We start from the raw sequence: 23,756 nt of genomic DNA on the forward strand, positions 1-23,756 counted from the left end.
CCTGATTTTGGTGATACGATAGCTCAGAGCTCTTTCCTCTCCGCTGCCGTAACTTCGCCGGCAGTGCAGCAGAAACGCCAATTTACGCAGGTTTCCGCCACACTTCCGGCAAAAGTTACGTTGGAGGAGCGGGAGCCGCTCCAGGGAAATTTCCAGCCAGTCCTTTGTTAAAATTTTGTGTATGCAGTTATAAGACATTTTCTCAGAGGGAAGTACCTAACCTCTGCTGGTGCATCCCCAGATGGCAGTACTGAGATCGAGAATTCACCACATGGGAAACCACTATCCAGGGGTGTCCAAATTATAGCTCCTGGGCCATGCGTGGCCCGTCAGCCTTGCAATCCTGTCCACAGGGTCCAAGTTGTTCAGTTCTGTTTCCACTTTTATTATAGGTTTATTTTCTTTAACATTGTGTATTCTTGGTGTGTTTTAAGTTAGTTGATTTCAGCCAGGCCTACAATTACACCACCCCCACACACCCCCCCCCCCCACCCCACCTCCACGCCAAGGTTATGGAAAGGGAAAAGTATTTAGTTAGATTTCTGCTCATGATCACTCTCCAGCATCTCCTGCTGAAACGTATGCATGTGTGAAAATCAACTGAGGGTAGGATCAGACAAATAGTCTACCAACATTCACCATGTAGGCTCACATATCAAAAATGGCCAATTAGGTGGCATCCGTGGTACCCCAGCTCAGCAAAAGTCAGCACCTTCATGAGAGGAGGGGAGAAAATTGGAGGGGAAAATTAGACTCTGTATAATTCAGCATTAAACGTAATTTATCTTTCTGCTAAAAAAATTACAGAACACAGCACTGCGCAACAATCATGTGAGCGATTTTAGTACACTAACTACAAGGTGTGCTTCCTGATGTTACTTTATTAATTCTTTAATTCTGATACTGATGGACCGTCTATCTGCATAACCACACAAAACATCAAATAACCACCATATTTCCAGCCTGTCAGACAGAGCCTACACCTTGCATAGTTCAAAGCTAATTGTATGATCTCATGGCAGTTACTGTCTGCACATCATCCAATAAAAAAATGATTAATAATGAAGCATAGATTAATTTTTATCATCTACAGTATTAACTAAGAGAAAATTGAAAAAAATGTTTCATTAATGAGGCAATAAGCATTTTTATCATTGTACAACTTCAGACTAAGATTTGTGTACTTTATTTATTGTAAACAATTTTACAACACCAAGTTATAGTCCAGCAATTTTATTTTAAATTCACAAGCTTTCGGAGACTTCCTCCTTCCTCAGGTAAATGTTTACCTGAGGAAGGAGGAAGTCTCCGAAAGCTTGTGAATTTAAAATAAAATTGCTGGACTATAACTTGGTGGTGTAAAATTGTTTACAATTGTCAACCCCAGTCCATCACCGGCATCTCCACATCATGACTACTTTATTTATGACAGTGTGGATTATATGTTAATCCTCAGTTGCTAAGTAATGGCTGTCACTTGTTGAATAATGCATCCCCAATGCAATCAAGAATAAGTGCAATCAATTATCTGTGAATGAATTATGAAAATTTCACAGAATTTAAATTTCCAAAACAATCTTATCAATCCAAAGAGCAGAAGATATCTGGATGGAGCATGAGATAGTAGACAAATTCAATCGGTACTGTTTCAAACAAAATGCAAATGTGAAGAATCAGGATTTAACAGCTCTCTCCATGTAGTCCTTGAACAAATGTTAAAATCTGAATTCAAGTCACCTGTCATAGCCCATGACGCAAAATGACCTACACTAGTTAACTGGCAGCATGAACAGAGAATCAAAAACAGGTCATTAAATAGAGAGGAAGGTAAAACAGCAAATCAACAAAGGCTACCATCACACTGCCTCTTAGTAGTTGGTTCAAGAATGGCATTGGCAGAGTCAGGGCAAGAGGGGGGAAAATGGCCAGTTCAGAGAGGCATTAGCAGAGATTCAGGAATAGAACACCTACCCATCCACGCTGCTGCAATTGTTTGTAGCCAACATCACAAAAGTCCCTGGTGTGCTAATTTATGCATACCCAACTTGGAGGAACAAGAAGGGTCCATCAGTTGGCAGCATTCTCACCTCTGAATCAGAAAAATGTGGGTTCAAGCGTAACTACAAACTTGAACACACAATTTTGGCTGTCACTTCAGTTTAGTACTAAGTAAGTGCTGCATTGTTGAAGATGCTGTATTTGGATGAGACATTTAAGCCAAGGCCTGTGTGGCTGCTCATGTGGATGGAAAGATTCCCATGGCACTATTTGAAGAAGAACGGGGAGTTCTCCCAATGTCCTGGCTGCGTTTCATCCTTCAATCGACACCCACAGTTCAAATTCTGTAAGCCACTTTATGGGTAAATATTTAAAGGGCTTGATTTCACAGCAATCTGTTATACAGGACTCACACAGCACTGGGGACACATTATATAAATTATTTACGATTGGACTGTAATGAGAAAGATGTTTAAGATATTTGTAAATATTTTACCTGAAGTCCTTTTACCCAAGACGAAGCATTTTTCAGATTGTTTTCATTTACTTCGACCAGCTTCTCCTGCCAAGGTTCAGCTCTGGAATCAAACTTCACAAAATTGAATTTGGCCTTGTGTCTAAGCTGTTCCTGAAGAAAGTAAATATTCCAGTAAATATCCTTTAAAAGACAGCAATCCTTGTTATGTTACGTGATATATTCTGCAACGTGATCTTTGACCTGATGGTTGCAACCATCATTCTATTTCTTCACAAGAAGATGAGAAATAGGAGCAGGAGTAGGCCTTAGGCCCTTCGAGCCTGTTCCGCCATTCAGTAAGATCATGGCTGATCTTCTACCTCAACTCCACTTTCCCGCCCAATCTCCATTCATGGACTGGGAGGCCCAGATTCAAATTCCAGCTTCTGTTGACATTTGCATTCAGGGGCTCTCCCATTAGAAGCCAATAGGGGTGAAATTGTCTTGAGCAGTAGCGCAAAACGGGCGATAGCCAATCAGCAACCCGTTTAACACTCTTAAAGAAAATCGGGCTGAGTGTAAAATGGGTTGCCGAATCCCTAATGCCTGTTTTGCACCACCACCCAAGGTGGATTTCAGCCCCTGTGTTGCTTGGGTCTTCAGGTCAAGCATAAGATAGGTACGTAGATAACAGAGGGGTAAAACGATCATATTTATTGTCCACTACCAGCTGACCACATAGCAGCATTTGAGATTTACTCCAAAATGTGCTGTGGCCATGTAATTAAAAATATAATTTGGAATTTTAAAAAGTGTTCCGTTAAGATGCGTACCTCATTTGTACATTATTCATTGCAACGAAAACAAATAAAAAGATGTTGAAAACATGTGGATGATTTCTAAATTTAAAAATATCATCGAAACTAAGAGCTCTCCACAGCATTACTTGATATCCCCAACTGAACGGCAGATGCCAGACAGAAAAGACACCACAGTCAAATTTAATTGACAGTGGTAAAGCTCATTAGTTTGGAACTGTGATGACTGTCAATTCTAACATGTAACCATTATTAAATTATATATAAATTTGTTTAATAAAAATGAAACATTAGGAACATTCAAAATCCAGTTGCTAAGGTGGGAGAGTTCAGGTTTGAAAAAAATAAGCTTCAATTGGCCAAAAGCGCTTTTCTCAATCTTGACCTTTTTGTTTTCTTAGCAAAGTTAGGCAGTTGTGTTGCTGATAATTCAAAGAACTTGATAAGACACCTTTTAATAATTGTATTAATGATCATGATGTATTTTAAAAAGCTGTAATTTAAATTGCTGGCATACAAATGCCACCTGAACCTTCAAGCAAGTAACTTCTGCACATTCTTCAGATTGTGTTTTATTGTGTACTAAAACGGCTGTGAGTTTTTAAACTTTTCCGTGTGGGGACTCCTCGTCAAATATTGACACATTTCCAGGGTCCCCATGTCCTAACTTCTGAAAGGCAATGTCAGGTACCCAAAGGAAAACAGTGCTTTCATTGTAGAAAATGTTTTTAATTAGTATAAAGCAACAGAAACAACATATACACAAACATATAGATGTTTGATAACAAATGGGCAGAAACCACAAAGGATCCCCTTATAGACACCCTTGGGTCCTGGTACCCCCAATGCATTATGGGATATTAAATATATACATAAATTCACCTGATTATAGCATACAAAATGTGTTCATCCCATGGAGGATGTTACAATGAGGGTTGGAATCAAAATCTCAGTGCTCAAAGGCAGATTTAGAGGAACTGCCTGACAACAATTAAATATTTCTGTGCTTTAGCGAGTGCATCCCTACATTTAATGTGCATGCAAAAGTGCAGACATTAAAAACAAGAATCTTATGGCAGTGAGCAGCAATGCTACTGGAATCAAGGAGAACGGTAAGTGATAGGAGGAGGAAGGCACCAGGGATTCATGGTTGTGAATCCTGGCAGCCGTTCATACTGGTAGGCAACATCATGTGCTTGAATAGACACCAGTCTGAGACTGACTGCTGAAGTGGGTCTTCTTTACACTGGTGTCAGTTCAGGACAAGCCATTTGTATCATTTTCAGTACAGATTTCAGATGTTTATAATATAAAAAAGAACCTTGTTTTGGAGCTGTAACTGGGGTATTAACTTCTTCAGAGAAAGCTGAGTTTCTATCACTGGCAAACCTAGTTCCTAAGGAAGCTGTCTTAACTGACCGTAACTAGTAATTAGTAGGGCAAGTGATTTGTTGCAGCAAGTGATTTGCCATGCAAATCTACTGAAAAATGAGCACTTTCATTGTCTCCAGGGCATCCTAATGGAAAATTGCTGATCTTGGGCAGCAAATCATACTACATGTGGTTATGTGTAGAAAATTTACAGGATTTGTCATGAGATGTTGTGCTGCACCCAATCTTTGACCTAATAATCAGTAGCTCATTAGAAAATCTTTTTAACCCAGGAATAAAACATTTTTAAGAGTCAGAACTGCTTGGTAATCAACCTGCATGAGTTGAAAGATCTTTCTTTGAACCAACTCCAGCTTATCTTTCATGGATTGAGAGGTGTCAACCAGGAAATAGATCTGATCCTCAATTATGGTCCCAAACAGCTCCCTACTCCCCTGCTGAAGCCAGTCAATTCTGTGAACAAGAAAAGAATCCAAGAAAATACTTCAGTACAAAAGAACAATTTAATAAATCTATGGCGTATTCAAGTGTTATTTGTTTCAGTGTAATACTGGAACTATATGATTGTTTTTCAGTACAGCTGTGGAAAGAAAAGCATTACTGTACCAAGTTTTTAATATCAAGTATATATTCTAAACTTTTATTACAAAGAAGATTTTCAAACAAAGAGATGCTCTCACACACCTCCTAGTGGTTAGTTATAGGGTGCAATTGGTATTAGCATAATTGAATGTGGGTTAAGTTGGTTAACCCCTGAAAACGGGCACTGGGATCGCGGTGCATGATTAACCCGCACCCGTTGGTTGTGATGCAGGCAGCACGTAACATTCATGCTGTGTGCAGCCGGCGCTACCTGCACTGTTGATTGGCTGCACCCTCCAGCAGGGGGCCCTGATATCAGGAGTGGCTAGCACTACTTAAAGGCAGCCTGCACCTCTTAAAGGGGAGGTACACTGTGGCTGCAGGAAGAACTGGATTCGTTTGGCAACTCACTCTGCTGCAGGATAGCGAGGAATGGCTGCGTCTGCGAGGAAGCGTGCACCAAGGTTCTCGGACGGTGGATTAGAGGCCTTGGTGGAAGAGGTGAATGCAAGGAGGAGCATCCATTATCTGCAGGGGGCAGGAGGCCCTCCAAACACATACTAAGGAGGCAGTGGGAGGAAGTCACGCACGAGGTAAATTCCAGGAGCATTGCACCATGCAAACAGATGCAGTGCAGGAAGAAGTTTAATGATTTGACACGAGAGGTCAAGGTGAATGAGTTCAACAATCAAGTGGCATCTCCTAACAACTGCACCACTAGCCTCATCCACTGTTCCACGCATTACAACCCCCGTCACCAACCTACCAACAAACACTTTCAATCAGTACGTAACTCTTCAAATCAGATGTTTCATCTCACCCTCACACATTACCACTCTTGCAAGCCTCACACCCACAACTCACACACACTGGCAGCTATTCGACCATGATAGCCACATCACCCAAACATCTTGCAGAACACTCACTGACACACTTCTCTTTCTTGCAGGAGGAGGTGGTGCACAACAGCTGTCAGTAGGAAAGACCTGGGGGAGGATAGGCACACCTACACGACCTCATCCCCATGGAGGAGACAGTGCTGTCCATCATTGGACGGGCCGTCCCTGCGGCCTTGGCCACTGGCGGTGCTGGAGGGATCGATGATGAGGGTCTCTGCATACCTAATCCTCCTTCTCCCTCACCCCACAATCTTTTCTGACTCATGTGCTGCAGATGGTGTGAAAATGCATGTCCTACTTTCTCCACTCCCCGCACCACAACTCAACCCGAGTCCCTTTGTCATTTCAAATACTGAAGAACTGGAGCCAGCACAGTCAGAGGAGGCAGAGGAAGATGACAATGATGATGCAGACACACCGTCACTCAATCTTACACTCGCAGCCATCGGCTCAGAGACTGACACTGCGCATACTTTTGAGGCTAGGATAGAGGAGGGATCTGCACCGGGCACAAGTGCGCAGGAGCCGGAGCAGGAGGAACAGATATCACGGGTGCCAGCTCGTCAGAGGGTGAGGTCACACAGTACTTCTGCTGCAGAGGAGTCAGATGATGACTTCGATGGGCCAGGCTACAGAAGAAGGCTGATGGGCGTACACAACCAAATGCTTGATGCATTGGAAAGCCTGTCAGAAAGCCTGCGCACAATGTCAAGGGTCATGGAGGAACCCAGCTCCAACTTGGCACAGGGCTTCGTGCAGAGCTTGGAGCCCATCCTATCCTACATGGAAGAGGTGGCTACCTCCATCAACACACCTGTGGAACCCACCTTGACGCATCATCTGATGACCGATGTCACCGCTTCCATTGCAGCACAAACATCTGCCATCCAAGGACTGATTGCTGCATTTGGAGCTCAGACTGCTGCCATCGTGGCTCTGGGTTCCACTGCGGAACAGAGCTTCCAGGCCGTCACAGCAGTCCAGCAATCTGTTCTCTAGCTGATCACTAGGATTGCTGAAGTGCCGCCCCGGGAGAGTGGCAGTGGCTCCATGGAAGACGAACCTGCTGTCCTCTCACAGGAAGACAGCATTCCTGCTCCCACCCCTGCCACTCCGCCAGTGCCCTTGCTGTTGTCTGTTAGCCAGCTAGGCCAGACTGCTGCAGCCCAGGCCGAGAGAGTGCAGTCTAAAGCCGGGCCTTCCCAGCCCAGAGCTGCTTGAGGTCGTTCTCCAAGGTCATCTGCACTCTCCTCAATTGAAAGTCAGCAGCCTTCCACCAGCCAGAATAACTAATGCAGCATCTAACCTGTAACTCCTGCATGCTCCCATTAATTAGTGCTGGTGGGGAGTCCTTCATGCCCTTTAACTCCTGTTCAGTTGTGGGAGGTTAGGACAGTGCGTTGGCTGGAGAGGGGAGTTCGAGATGCCGCCAGCTGCTTCAAATCAGCATTGCACACTGATTTACATCATAATGTCCCTACTCTACATGCTACTGGCGTTCGTTAATTGCGCGTGAGCGCGCAAACACCCTTACCAAGATAGCGTCCTGCGCACTTCATGTCAGAAGTGTGCGTGCGCATCTTGGACGCCATTTTCGGGGCTTAGGAGTCCACGTAGCACCTACAAAATGGGCGCTACATGGCCCAATTTCGCCTCCAATGTCTCCAGTCCATTCTTCCAGCTGGGAATGCAGTGCGTTCCAGAGAAATTTCAAAAACGGGAATGGGTAGAAAATAATAACTGAGAAGAAATCTCATATGAAAAAATATTATTCCTTGTTAATAAGGGCGCTTCTTCTGCCCCAAGTGCTGACTTAACTGCCTCGGTTTCCACTCTACCTGAAGACCCGAAGTCCCGACGACAACACAACTAGATTCTGTGAGGAAACAGTGAGCTGTGGACCCGCTGAATGACAGATGTGGTCTGGGCTAAGTGCAGCACAGCCAGTAAGTGCAGTATTGTCAATTCCAGTTTCACACGGAAATGAGTTGTGTCGTTGTTGTTGACACATTGAGTCTTTTGTTCACCCAAATAATTACTGATTAAAGCTAGAACATAAAAGAGATCCAGAGCAAGAAAAAAATCCTTAAGCTCACCAAGCCAGATCCATCCTCCTTTGCCGCCGTGGCCACTTAGAAGATGTAGGCCACAAACTGCAGGCAGCTCCTTTCGGCAAGTCCCTAATGGACTTACACAATGTCCTTCAGTGAGCTATTGAAATGTTAAGAGACTTAAACTAACACACTTGACTTGTCAATTTATTTAAATGCAATCGCAATAAAATAATATAAAAGCTCTACTTCTGTGTTTCCCAAATTGCTGTAAGTTTTACTATTTCGTTATTAATACCAAATCAAAGTATACAAAAATAAGAATGTACAACTTTAAGACAGAGTACGAAATACATCTTAGTCATAGGTCCAATTATGCCCTGCTCGCTAACCTTATTTCACATTTGGTCTTGACTCCCCATGTGCAATGCCACGGGAGATTGACAAGCTTTCATGTAATGTGTGAATCAATATCATTTGTGTAGAGTATTTAGTATGGAGATATGATAAAAATATTTCTACAATTTTACTCTCCGTTCCTCTGACTCTGGCCTCTTGTGCATTCCCCCTCCCTTCACCCCACAATTGGCAGCCATGCCTTCAGCCGCCTAGGCCCCAGGCTCTGGAATTCCCTCCCTAAACCTCTCCACCTCCAATCTCTCTCCTCTTTTAAGACCCGCCTTAAAACCCACTTCTTTAACCACGCTTTTGATCACACCTGCTAATATCTCCTTTGGCTTGGCATCCACTTTTGTCTGATTATGCCTTTGTAAACCTCATTGGGGCATTTTTGTTGTTATTGTTATAATGGTGCAAGTGTCAGTTTGTGTTGTGGGAGATGGTTGATGAGTATCCGACAGTGGGTGAGTCATAAGGCAGGAAGTTGGGCCATAGCGTTTAAATGGAGGATTTAGTTTAAACAGGATAGGGTTGTTTGGAGTTTATGTGATTATGAAGTTGGATGTGTGATGAGCGGAAAGGGATGGTTGAGAAGGCTGGATTGAGTTATGGGACGCACTAAACATTATGGGGAAAGACCAGGGGAATGGGACTAATTAGATAGCTCCAACAAAGTGCGGGCACAGGCACAATGGACCGAATGGCCTCTTTCTGTGCTGTATTGTTCTATGATTCTATCATTACCAATGAAAAATTTCAAAGACGGTTTCCTATTGGGAACCTGTGGGCAAGGCTTAGCTAACAGCCCAGTAAAAATGTGAAAGACTACTTCTAACAGGGAACCTTACGGTAAGGTCAGCTGATGGCCAAAGAATAATTTTAAATATTACTTATGCCTTTCCCGGCTGATGGCCAGGAATCTAGAGGCCAAAAATAAAATAAAAACCACTGCTCATGGAGTTGGGAGAAGGAACAATGGAGCTGGGAGGGCCAGAGGTCATATGAGAGGAGTCAGACAATCAGAGGTAAGTATCAGTAGTATGCTTGAAAAAACATTGAAAGTAACATGACAAAAAGGCATGACAGCCACGCCTTCTTGGTAGCTGAACCAGGTTTCTTCCACCCATCGCTTGGGTAAATTAGCTCCCTCCTGGTTCTCACCACACCCAGCAGTACTTCAAGTAAAGCAACCGTGAACCTGGGTGCTGCCCTTGCTCTCCTTGAATCCATGGGTGCTTTTCCTACTTTCTCCTCCAAAATCCATTTTTGCATTGGCCCTTTAAACAGTGGACTTCAGATTGCATCACATGAGTGCCCAGTGCGCCTGCTGCGCAGCTTGGAGACGCAAAACCCGGAAGCAAAAATAATTGGCTTCAATTAAGTTGCGATCGCAGATTCCAACGCGCTCACTTCACCTCTGGGTTTCCCGCGTGAAAATCTACCCGCCCCCCCCCCCCCCCGGCTCTCTTTCCTGCTCCAGGTAAAAATCATGGCCCTGCAATCAGCCTAAACTTTTACAGTTCCATGAATCATGGACATATGTCACGGTTTGTGCACTATATCCAGTTCTAAAATTGACACTGCACCACTGAATGTAAACATATCTTTTACTACATCTTCATCCAACAACTGACACAGGTTTCAAACTTACCTCCTTTGTATCTGGTCCAGAACGGTCTTCATGCTCTGCTGGTACTGCTTGCACTTCTCAGCAGTGATGTAAACATGCATTACAGAACCATCTTTCCACTGCGTGTGTGCAAATCGGCCACAGTACTTGGCATTCACCAGTTTATTTCTAGTTTCCTGTTAAGGTGGAAGTTTTAAAAGAAATCTACAATCAATACAGTGTTAGCACAATAATGACATCATCTCAACAATGACATGATGTTCTTTTACTAGTAGGAGAGGCTTTTAATTCAGTGCTTTACTGAAGTAAAGGAATGACCAGAGCTCTCAGTCATCAGCGAGATGTAACTAAGTCTTCAGGAAATAATAACCCTTTAGATTTCAGCACAGTCTAAGTCTTTTTGCAGCTTCCCAATCATAGAATTAAATAGAATGTACAGCACAGAAACAGGTCATTCGGCCCAACAGGTCCCCATGCTGGTGTTTATGCTCCACTCGAGCCTCCCCCCCACCCCTCTTCATCTAACCCTTTCAGCATAACCTTCTAATGAAGACATTAACAGAAGCAAAAGCAGAGAAGGCACAGCATTAACACAGATAAATCTCAAACTTTTAGCTGTCCGAGGCAGCAAGATGTCCAAAGGATCCCAGCTACTAAATCACATTTTCGAGTTGAAGCAGCAATCTAATCAGTTCTCACTTGTAGGTTATAATTTTAAAAATTGATTTCTGTGAGTTGTAATTTCAAACGCCAATGGAAATATTATTTATTTCTATAGAATAATTTTAATATAATTTCTAGCTACTGAAGTCATTTTAACAGTCCAAATGGAAAATAAATATTCTAGGCATCTTACATTAAATATCCTGATTACTCTCTAATATCCAATTCCCCACATTAAATCAAGTTTCAAACCAATATACGCAATTTTGTTTCTGAATACACAGGTGTATCAAGAAATACCGAATGTGAGGATGTATTTACACTATAACTGCAGTCAACTTTGCTACATACTGATGCCATAGATGTAAGGATAAGTTCACTAATCCCATGAATCAAGCAGGGAACCATACTCAAAGGAAATGCAGGTCGGAGATCGAACTACAACACTGTAGCTACAACTCTCCCTTTCAGTGTGGCTCCCCACTTGGAGCAATGCATTTACTCTACCGTGTAAATACAGCCTAGATATGGACTTGGGGCCCAACCTAACAGTGCAACGAAGCACAGTTAGACTCCCTGGAGAAGGAAGTGTTGATCTGCTTCACTCCAGAGACAGGTCAGATCTTAACTCTGGATTTACGCTGTACAAGTTTGACATTGGTGCAAAGCATAAATCAATTTGCCCAACACTAAACTTGTAGAGGAAATGCACCCTTCGATTCCCTATAGAAAAGGTGAAGTCATTCAACCTACACATACAAATTAGGAAATGCTGACATCCTACAGGGCTACAAGGATCAATGGGGGACACTGATTTATTTTTGTAAGATATTGCATCCCTGCACTGCCATTTTCGTCTGGTGGTCATCGTCCACTCATTGTACATGAGTTCTCTATCTGAACTGCCCCCTTCATTCTTTAATGAGATGCGTTATGCAGAATTGCCAAGAAGCATAAAAACAGCTGCATCATTATGCAAATTACACCAGATTCCAGGTGCACCTTATGCACTATATTTTGAATACATGTTTTTTATTTTTATATATATATTTATATACACACAAATACACATATTCCCCCAATGTTTCAAAATTTCTTCATCAAATATTTTGAAAGGCTATTTTTTGTGCTTAGGAGATATCCTGACTCTCTTTATGTAAATGTATCTCATCTTTTCTTGCAATGTTGTCCCATTAGGATCACTAGAGGGCACTGTAGCTCTAGTTACCTCAACCTTAGTCACTTCTGATGAATTGTCTTGATGGCAGTCATGTAAAAATCATTCTAATGGACGCATTCAAACAGAAATTTATAAAGGTATTAGTACTCTGTGTCTAAATCCGTGAATAAATTCTAAAGGATGTTAGTACTAATGTCATAAAATTGCAAGTTGCTTCCTTAAGCTGGGTAATTCCTTGGAGTTGTTCCTGCTCCACTTCCGTAACTTTGCCTGAAGTGCAACGGAAACCCCATTTATGCATGTAAACAGAGTTCTGCCGCACTTCTGGCTAAGTTACGGCGTAGTAGCAGGAGCAGCTCCGAGGAAATTCGGGCCTTTCATTTTTTTACTCCCCTCAACTGGAGTTGATGATTCATACTGGGCTACTGTTCTACATAATCCAGCAGCCCTGATCTTTTAGCCTTCTTTTATGTGTGAGTTTAGTCAGTGAATGTCAACAAGCTGTTTGGCAATGGGAGTCAACACAACTATGGCCAATCTGGAGAAGTTAGAAAAGGGAATGGGCAGAGACAGATCAGTTCTATATACCATTATTGAATTCTAGAAGTAAAGGGAATTAGGGGTTACAGGGAGCGGGCAGGAAATTGGACATGAATTTAGATTTGAGGTTAGGATCAGATCAGCCATGATCTTATTGAATGGTGGAGCAGGCTCGAGGGGCCGATTGGCCTACTCCTGCTCCTATTTCTTATGTTCTTATGTTCTTGTAAAATGTTTCTCCATTTTGCTTTGAGATGCACGGATAAGAAATTGGGCTGATACTTCAAAGTTAGGGACACCAAGATGTCCTGATAACTGACGTTCCACTGAAAGGTTGGACCGGAGCCTCAAGTGGAGACAGACACACACAGAGAAAAAATAATGGGGTTAAGATAGGTCAAAGTGAGGCAGGTCAACAGTAACTTACATTTTTATAGTGCCAAAACTTCCCAAGGTACTTCACATATTATCTTCTTAATTGTAATGGTGTGTTACAATTTCATTATTTAACTACTTTTCATAATTTGGCTCCTGAACAATACTGTGAGTGGGCAGAGATGAGGCAATTTAATAGTTTGGTAAGTCCAAATTATTTAAGAGGGAGTTAAAGCAAATCCTAGGAGTAAATTTTGTACCAACATCAATATGATTATAAATTATTAGAAAAAATTCTATAATAGATCATGCTACCCCTAAAAATGTCAATTAAAGATCATATGGGAGAACAAAAAGATTTCATAATTACATTTCCAATAATTTATGGAAGCATTTACTTCAGCCTACTAAACGGTTAACTGTTATTAAACCGATTTTTCAACCATCACTTACTGCATTTGTTTGAATGCTCTCATTCACTGGCTTCCCTTTTATATCCACAACGCCATCAGAATGCCGAAAAGCACAATCCGCAAGGGCATCGTAGCAAGACAATCTGCGAGCCTTCAATCCATACTTTTCAAGCCATTTCTTGGAAGTTATATAGTCCTCCGTTTTTGGCTGTGTCATTGGCTGATGAACAGTAACTTTTTTTGTAAAAGCAAAACAGGAGAAAAAAGCATGAGATAGATACAGATCATTGAGTAATATAGGCATGCATTTACATTTTAAAAGACAGGTGCAACAATTGATGGTGATCCTTTAACTAACAGTTATTAGTCATTTATTCTAGGAATTAGGAGTGCCATGGACAAAGTGGAGGGAAAAAAATTGGATAAGGCCTATTATTGGGCGTAGGTAGCTGATCCGCTATTAACCTGCACCTGATGGCCTCTACGCAGACAGGATGAGAACTTCGTCCAGCCTCAGTACTCACCTTCATGCAGTGTTGAAATCTTGGCCTTACATGTCGATTCAAGTAAATGCACACTTCCCAGCAGCAGGGGGAGCCCCAATCTCTTAAAGGGAGGATGTCTCTTGAAATCTCTTAAAGGTAGCTGGCACCTGTTATTTGCTAAAGATAACAGTCTGCTTTCTGCACGGAGTCGGAACGGAGATCAGACATCGCACGTGTAAAACAGATGCAGGTCCCGTCCCTATGTTTACAAACTAATGAGTTATGTTAAAACATTGAATAAAGATGGTGCACTACTAAATCCCACATCCTCCAATCTGCACGCCAGACCTCACCAATCTGCCGATCTGAGTTGGTACCATGCCAGCGACAGTGTGTGCACCAAGGTTCTCTGCTGATGGACTAGAGGCCTTGGTGCGAGAGGTGGACAGAAGGAGGGACATCCTATATCTGCAGGAGGGTTGGCAAGAGGCCCTTCAGACATATGCCCAAAAGGCAGTGGGAGGCATTGGGGGACAAAGTCAATGCCAGGTGCATAGCACCACGAACATGGATGCAGTGAAGGAAGAGGTTCAATGCTTTGACACGAGTCGTCAGGGTGAATGAGGACAACTGTCAAGTGCATCTCCTACCAACTGCACCACTAGCCGCATCCACTGCTCCACGCACTACACCCCCCATCATCCACAAATCAACAAACTCTTTCCATCAGTACTCAACTCTTCCAATCAGATGCTTCCTCTCACCCTTACACATTACCACTGTTGCAAGCCGCCCACCTACAACTCACAGGCCATACACACTGGCAGCTATTCAACCATAACAGGCACATCACCCAGACACACGTCCTGCTTTCTTGCAGGAGAAGGTGGCGCATAACAGGAGGCAACAAGTGGCAGTGACATTTAGCCCCTCGATCCTGTTCCGCCATTCAATAAGATCATGGTTGATCTGTGATCTAATTCCATATACCTGCCTCAGCCCCATATCCCTTAATACCCTTGGTTCACAGAAATCTATCAATCTCAGATATAGAATTCAGAAGTGAGCTAGCATCAGCTGCTATTTGCAGAAGAGCGTTCCAATCTTCTCCCACCATTTGCGTGTAGAAGTGTTTCCTAACTTCACTCCTGCATATCCTGGCTCTAAATGTTAGGCTATGTCCCCATGTCCTAGAATTCAAGTCTAGGAGACCTCCAAAAACAGTTACAAATACATCAGCAGCCAGAAGCAATAATTCAGCCACTAACCTGTAAATCCTGCATGGTCCCTTTAAATAGCATTGGGGGGGGGGGGGGGGTCCTCCAGGCACTCTAAGACATGTTCAGATGGTCGTGGTTAAGACTGTGCATTGAGTTGAGCGTTAAGTCCCAAAATAGTATCTATCACTTTAAATCAGCTTTGCCCACTGATTGTATCCATTTTCTCCTTACTTACATGCTGCCGGTGTTCAGCATTGCGCATCATGCGCTAATACCAAGATTGCATCCGGCGCACATCACACTGGAAACGTGCCGTGCGCAGCCAAGACACCACCTTGGCACTTCGGGAGGTCACATAGCGCTGAAACCACGGGCGCTACACGGCCCAATTTCTCACCCAGCATTCTTATCTACCTGTAAATTCATAACAAGCTTGTTGAGCTTAAATAGTTAAGTCTTACCTACAGTATCTGTCTCTGAGTTTATTTAACCAGATACACTTCCACCCTGGCTCCATTTATCCTTGAATTCTATATGACAAAGAGCTTTCTTTCTATTTGATTTTACAATTTACACAGCAGGCCTGCAGGTTTCTGCCAACGAATACAGAGCAGTTTGTTGATGTTAATGCAGCTATGACAACCAACCTTTAAAAGCCACCCTCACAGTAAGATGCAAAAAGTTTACAAGTCAACAAAGGGATCAGTAAAGATACAACAACTCTCTGAGCTAACTACATATTAGTCTTTATGGTTGTATAATTACTAACCTCTATTTGGCATTTGCCTCAGTTTCTATGGAGGGCATTATTTTTACAGCTTATAATTGTTTCTCCAACTGATACTGCAGGCTTTATACTGCTGAGACACAATTGCACCAATTGCAGTAAAAATATGAATGTAAAAATTAAATTCTTTTCCAGCTGTATACAATCTGAATCATTTAAATATTGCTATTTGCATTTTCCTGTAGTTCCCCCCCCCCCAAAATATTGATTACTAGAATGCAAAGAGAAGATTGCCAGCAACCAAATACCCAAACTGACAATCAGTTAACTAAACAACCAATGCTATATTAGACCCCGGTTATTGGTTTTTTAATTCCGCCATTCCACCTCTTACCCCTGGCAGACAGAGTTCAAAGAGACAACCTGTTCCCTGACTTCTACCACAACCAATCTTTAGTCTGTCATCAGAAGATGCATTAAGAGCGTGGGTTTACTCACTCTCTGAGTTTTTTGTGAGCTTTTCTTCCTTTTGAAACTGGGTTGAAATCGTCCTTCACTCATCCTCTTGCAGACAGCCCAGAGGAGGCCAGGAATTGATTAAAATAGATCCTGTCACTCAATTGTGCAGAATTCTAACATGGTAACATGTTGAACCACACGGTTGCCACAATGGTTATGACTTTTAGCATCAAGTTGTAATCATTAAAATGTAGTTGTCAGGTACAAAAAATAATCAAAAAAGCTAATGAAATGTTAGCCTTCAAAACTAGAGGGCAAGAATATAAAGAGGAGGAAGTTTTGCTACAGCTATACAAAGCCCGGGTTAGATCACATCTGGAGTACTGTGTACAGTTCTGGGCACCGCACCTTAGAAAGGGTATATTGGGCTCAGAAGAATTTATATTACATTGAGTCTACAGCACAGGAACAGGCCATTCGGCCCAACTGGTCTTTGCCGCCGTTTATGCCCCACATGAGCCTCCTCCCTCTCTATGCCATCTAATCCTATCAGCATACCCTTCGATTCCGTTCTCCTTCGTTTGCTTGTCTAGCTTCCCCTTAAATACATCTATGCTATTTGCCTCAACTACTCTTTGTGGTAGTGCGTTCCAGATACTTAACACTCTTTGGGTAAAGAGGTTTCTCCTGAATTCCCTAATGGATTTATTAGTGACTATCTTGTATTGACCACCTTTAGTTTTGGACTCCACCATGAGTGGAAACATTTTCTCTCCATCTACCCTATCAAACCCTTTCATTATCTTCTATCAGGCTGCGTTGTCACTTTTAGTGATTTGTGTATCTGTACCCCGAGATCCCTTTGTTCCTCTACTTCATTTAGATTCTTATTATCCAAGCAATATGTGGCCTCCCTATTCTTCCTACCAAAATGCACCACCTCACACTTATCTATATTGAAATTAATTTGCCAATTACACGCCCATTATGCAAGCTTATTAACGTCCTCTTGCATTTTAACGCATTCTTCCTTTGTATTAGCAACACCCCCCAATTTCATGTCGTCCCCAAATTTTGAAATTGTACTTCCGATTCCCTAGTCCAAATCATTGATGTCAATTGTGAACAACAGTGGTCCCAGCACTGGTCCCTGTGGAACACCGCTTCCCACATTTTGCCTGTCTGAGTAGCTACCCTTAACCCCTACTCTCTGTTTTCTGTTTTGTAGCCAGCTTGCTATCCATTCTGCTACCTGTCCCCTGACTCCACATGCTCTGACCTTAGTCATGAATCTACCAAGTGGTACTTTACAGGAGGCCTTTTGAAAATCCAAATACATCTACTGCATTACCCTTGTCTAGTCTTTCTGTTACTTCTTCAAAGAATTCAATGATAGAGGTCTTTAAGAGTACATCGCAGATTCACCAGAATGTTACCAGGGCACCAAGGGTTAGATTATGAGAAGAGATTACATAAATTAGGCTTGTATTCCCTGGAATATAGAAGGTTAAAGGGTGATTTGATTAAGGTTTTTAGGATTTTGAAAGGAATTGGTAGGGTAGATAGAGAAAACCTTTTTCCGCTGGTGGGGTAGTCTAGGACAAAGGGAAGTAACCTTAAAATCAGAGCCAGGAAATTCAGGAGAGAAGTACAGAAACACTTCTTCACACAAAGGGTGCTGGAAGTATGGAACTCCCTCCCACAAAAAGCAACTGAAGCTAGATCAATTAATAAATTTAAATCTGAGATTGATAGATTTTTGCTAGCCAAGGATATTAAGAGATATGGAGCCAAGGCGGGTGGATGGAGTTGGGACTCAGATCAGCCATGGTCTCATTGAATGGCGGAACAGGCTCGAGGGGCTAAATGGCCTGCTCCTGTTCCGATGTAATTATTAAAATGCATACCTGTATAAAATATAGGCTGAGGGACCTCCATTAAAAGGGTGTGGACTTCTGCCAATGTGTTTCTGGCCTCCTCTATTTCACACCAAATGAGAAACACATCTTCTCTGACTCCAGCCCCTGAAAGGGTAAGGAAGGTTACAATTGAGTTACGCTTGTTAATTTGTATCACAATATATATAAATTAGATCTTTAAGCACAGTTTTATAGATTAAGCAAGGTTTGCCGAAGGGATTTGTTTGTTAGGATGCAAATGGAAAAATGTAACAAACTTAGCTGATGGGATATGCTATATACCTCAGAACAAACCAAGAACTGAACCTGAAGTCTTGTTGTCTACATGGTTTAGCGCTACGCCAAGGATGTGTGTTTACAAATAGCCAACATGAAGCCAGTCACCAACCACTTTAAATATACGGGGGAATTAACTGGAGCTTAAACAAACATTGCCATGGAGGGAGTGCAACGAAGGTTTACCAGACTGATTCCTGGGATGGCAGGACTGACGTATGAGGAGAGATTGGGTCGACTAGGCCTATATTCACTAGAGTTTAGAAGAATGAGAGATGATCTCATCGAAACATATAAAATTCTAACAGGACTAGACAGATTAGATGCAGGGAGGATGTTCCCAATGGCTGGGATGTCCAGAACCAGGGGTCACAGTCTCAGGATACGGGGTATGCCATTTAGAACCGAGATGAGGAGAAATTTCCTCACTCAGAGGGTGGTGAACCTGTGGAATTCTCTACCACAGAAGGCAGTGGGGGCCAAGTCATTAGATGTATTCAAGAAGGAGAGATATATTTCTTAATGCTAAAGGGATCAAGAGATATGGGGAAAAAGCGGGAACAGGGTACTGAGTTAGACGATCAGCCATGATCATTTTGAATGGCGGAGCAGGCCCAAAGGGCCGAATGGCCTACTCTTGCTCCTATTTTCTAGTTTCTATATTCTGTTTAAATGTATTTTGCCATAGTGGTTCTCATTAGCTGACATTCTCTGTTCAGGCTTATATCATGTTGGTTAAGAAAGGACTGAAAATGAATATTCATCAAAGAGACATACATGAATGTAATGTACCAAATTAATTCCCTATAATGGCCCCTGGATCATATAACAAAAGCAATAGCAGATAAATTACAATATTTATGTATAGCCACTTTTTGGAATAGAATTAAAAAGTAAAAATAGCTTGCAATCTGGATAAGGTTATCAAATCAATGCCAAATAATAACCAAATAACGCAGCCTCAGAATTCAATTTCTTTTCCTCATTGGAATGAGAAAATTTACCACATGGCAAACCTTTGTGCTATCACTTTGTGGCATGACTACCTTTAACACTACAACACTGTAGCAACTGGGAGATTTTAGCTTTAAAATTCACTTAAATGGGAAGGAAAGTTTAGGAGGAATGCTTTTTTGTCTAAAATGCTCCTCCATTTAATAGAGTAAAATAATATACTGTACAAAACAGAAAAACAAACTGACACGTGCGGGTTTGACCTCTCACCTCCACCAAATGGTGGTTCTACCAGTTGAAGGTGCAGAGATTCGACAGTAGCTGCTTATCTCTTGACAATTCAATCATGTGCCGAACCGAACTTTGCATCCAGGCTCAGCTTTTACAGTACCCTCCTGAATTCCAACTCATCCAAAACATATGTGCCCTGTCTTGCATTAAGACCCATTCACTTCACACCTTGCTAACATCCATTGGCTCTCTATCCCCTATTGTATTAAATGCAAAATCCTAATTTTCAAATCTCTCCATGATCTCCTCAACCTTCTCCAGCTGTGACATTCCAGCCCGTGTCCTTCAACTCTCCAACTCCGGTCTCTTGTGCATCTCCCCTTAGCTCCACTCCAGCATTTTCAACCATCTCAGCCCTACTCTTTGAAGCTGACTCACTAAACCATTTTACCTTACTTCTTCTCAACCAACCATTATAAGCCTCCTCAAAGCACCTCGGAAAGTTCTGTACATTAATCGCACTATGTAATTGCAAGTTGTTGTTGAAGACATCGAATAGGATGGGTGACAATGGACAAACTTACCTAACTCCTCTTTCTAGAGAGTGAGATTCAATGAATCTGTCATTTACCCTTACATGGATCTTAGAGTTGGAATACACATCCTAGATAAAATCTAGGATTCGGCCATGTTCCCCCGTAGCTCCCAGATTTTCAGTGAGAGCTCCTGGAGACACCAGGGCCAAAGCCTTACAAAAATTTATGAAAGCAATGTAAGTGGACTTCCCCTAAGCCTTGTGGTGCTCTGTGACCTTCTAAAAAGCTTCAACCTGCAAACAAGCTAGCAAGTTCACTTAGAGAGCAGAGGTCCATAGCATTAACTGTCCATGACTGCCCTGTATGGCTTCATTTCAAGTATCAGAGAGTTCCACTCGATCGTTACTGCTCTGATATAGCCAGATTAACTGAGGACGACTCCAATCCGGATAACCTCGATTCTACTCTTCAGTGCAGGGTTGGAGCCAGGACACGACACTGCTTTACTCCAGATCTGAGGTAGACCCTCACAGATTTGTGGTTTTCCAGTTGGACCTGTCCTCCGGAATCATTATGTGGATCTTGATTTAGCCTCAGGAGGATGTCAGGGTCACCAATGCTTTGTAGAGTCTTCTATTGGGCGTTTCTGTCAGAATAAAAGGCTGCCTAGAGGTCTACGTTCTCTGGCAGTTGAAATTGTGATAAATCTCAGACAATAGGCGGAGATTGCCCATTGGTGAAACCCAGTGATAGTGTGGCTGAAGCCAAGCAAATAGGACATAATAAAAAGTCTTTTCCAGGAACAGAGAGTTATTGTTCTATTTGACTCGGTGCACGGGTCTTTTCCTTTATAAAGCGAGATAATGATCCCTTCTTTCCACTCCGCTGGCACCTTCCCAGAAGTCCAAACCCAAACAAAGAGCTGATGTAGTGCTGAGCTTGTGGGCTCAAGGGTGAACTTGAGAAGTTCGGGAGTTATACAGTCAGATCCAGAAGCACAGCCATTTTATAATTTCTTTATAGCTGAGCAGATCTCTTCCATCATGGTTATATTGACATGAGTCTCGGGATCAGGTATTGCTTCTGCTGCTGATGAACCCAGGTAGGAGCATGGTGTCACTTCAGGATGGTTGAGCGCATACTCATAATGTTCTTTCCATCTTTGCAGGATTTCCTCTTGAATTGAACCTGCATCTCCATGTAAATTACAAGAACAAAATCCAGCCAATGTGTAATATATGCAAGGCAAAACAATAATAAGGCAAGTGCTATTCATTAGCGCCTCTGCACCACTGGTTTAAATAATTATAATACTTGGAAATGGAATCATAAATACATTAAGGAGAAAGATAAATAAGACACTAGAAGTATAAAATGTCATATTTAGAAGAGACAGTAACAAAGAATATAATTTCCTCCTTTTGCCAATGTTAATAAAAAAGGCAATTGAGTGTAAATCAGATTATCCCACTTTATACTTATTCCAACCTTTTCACTAACATTCATGAACATGTGAAATATATAATACTGATATAATTACTGCTTCTAGACATACTGACCTGGTGGCACGCCTCCAATAAGTTTCCTATGTATCTTTGGAACCTGGGTATCTGTGTCCTTCAAGCCACTGGTGGAAAGTGTTTCATCTTCTTCACAACCATTCATTAGAGCAAATGCATGAAATCTGCCAGGATATGGGTACGTGCACATTAATGAACATACAACACAGACTGACATTAAAACCACAATGTTAAGCATTTTAGGATCTGATCGTCTATATGGTTTTCACAGTTAGTTAACCAAGCAATGAACCAGCACTGGGATCAGATAAAGTGAGTTAACCAGCTAAATGATTCCAAGCTGACTTGAAGCCTTTCTCAGGTGAATTACTAGTAAATATGATTAGGGGATGATGCTTTTAAGATACTCTCCCCATTCATACCTGTTACCAAATTCAATAACAAATACGTTGTCAATAAGTATGCTGATAGCTCAGTAAAGTTTTCCAATTAGTAGCTAAGCCATACCGGTTCATTCCCTGTTCTGTTCTAAGTTAACTGCTCTCCAGGAAGAAGTGGGAGAGCTTGTAGGGGTACTATCTCAGTACTCCTCAGTTAGGGAGAGGAAAAAAATTGCTCCTAGTCTTAATTGCCAGCCAGTGACTCCCAAACTGGCAGCGTGTATGTGTTGTGGTTTGTCAGGAAAAGAATAGGGCTTGGCTTTGTTGTCTTATGCAGTCAAACCGCCTGTCAACAATCACCATCAAGGCACATACATAAATAATAGCCACTCGGGTGGGATACCAGAGAGAAATCAGTAGGACTGTCCTTCCTCAAGGGATCTTCACCTTCAGGAGAGGAGGGGATTGGAGAAATTGGTGAGTTAATAAATACTTTACAAATTGTTCTAATTTGTTCATGACAAAATCAAAAGAACACCAGATCTACATGGAAATCCTCCTGAACTGTAGAGGTGGGAGTCCCAGATTGTTATTTAATTGAGCAGCTTCTCAAATTGTGGTGTGATTCTCAAAAGTCCAGGGATCAGGGTCATATATGATGAAAAATAAAAAGGACAGGGGAAAAACTGAAACGGGTAAAGGGAGGAACAAAAGTTTAGTAAGAGGCCCGAAACTCTACAGTACAGAAAAGAATAGGGAGAAATACAACTCGAGAAATAAAATCTGGGATGTGAGTTGATTGCAGGCCAAACTGATGGCATGACGATGTTGAATTTAGAACCCAATTGTTTATAATTTGGCACAAAAAAAATGGAAATTCAGTCAAATAGCTATGTGGCCACTAGTCTAATAGGAAATGTTGTTCTAACGTTGAGTTGAAGACTTATTGCTGTGACAGAGTGAAGAAAGTTTTACCTGGGTTTGCGTGATGGTGACATTCAGGCACTGAAATTATTCTGTGCGCTATTGCAACAAAATCATTAACCCATTTCAACCCAGAGTGAGGAAAACAAAGAAGTCTTCCATTTATCTACCACTGACATACTCACCTTGATGAAAGAACAAGTAAAGAGAGACCAAAAGATTTATTTTTAATTAACAAAATGGAATGTCACAAAATTATAATTTGGAAGTGTGGAATAACCCTACTTGTGATGTGGTTGGAACAAATTGTTTACAATGAAAATGGGTTCAACCTGTTGAAATGGACTGAAATATTTTCAAAAGGGTGACATGAGTTTTAAATAGATTCATTTAACCATGCTCAGCCTTTAGGGCTTTTTCCTGACTACAATTTTTCATCTGCTGAATAAAAGGAAAAGAAACACTCACCAATTTGACATAAGTACCATTTCACATTTTAAAATGTTCATAAGATGGGTTTGTGTACTAATTAATAGCTACTAAACTCAAGGCCATAAGCAAAATAAGCAGACTGCAACAATGACAACTTTAATTTATATAGTGCCTTTAACATAGTAAAACATGCCAAGGCGCTTCAAGGTAATTATTCAGAAATCACAGGCCTGAAGTAGATAATGTCATAGCATTATCAGTCAGCTTAAGTGAAATGTGATTTGTTACTCGAGTTA

The 23,756-nt window shown here is 41.9% G+C and overlaps 1 protein-coding gene across 1 annotated transcript in view; it reads right to left on the reverse strand.

The window, feature by feature from the left end:
• The window catches only part of LOC137322767 (von Willebrand factor A domain-containing protein 3B-like), a 207,923-nt gene that overhangs the window by 163,601 nt on the left and 20,566 nt on the right, over window positions 1–23,756 (reverse strand). The window contains exons 6-11 of the mRNA XM_067985798.1: window positions 21,764–21,888; window positions 18,196–18,312; window positions 13,438–13,631; window positions 10,248–10,402; window positions 4,980–5,118; window positions 2,495–2,626 (exon numbers count right to left, since the gene is read on the reverse strand). Coding sequence (XP_067841899.1) covers window positions 2,495–2,626; window positions 4,980–5,118; window positions 10,248–10,402; window positions 13,438–13,631; window positions 18,196–18,312; window positions 21,764–21,888 — 862 coding nt within the window. The remainder of the gene's footprint in view (window positions 1–2,494; window positions 2,627–4,979; window positions 5,119–10,247; window positions 10,403–13,437; window positions 13,632–18,195; window positions 18,313–21,763; window positions 21,889–23,756) is intronic.

This window comes from Heptranchias perlo, chromosome 6 (genome assembly GCF_035084215.1).
Source record: "Heptranchias perlo isolate sHepPer1 chromosome 6, sHepPer1.hap1, whole genome shotgun sequence".
Classification (NCBI taxonomy): Eukaryota; Metazoa; Chordata; class Chondrichthyes; order Hexanchiformes; family Hexanchidae; genus Heptranchias; species Heptranchias perlo.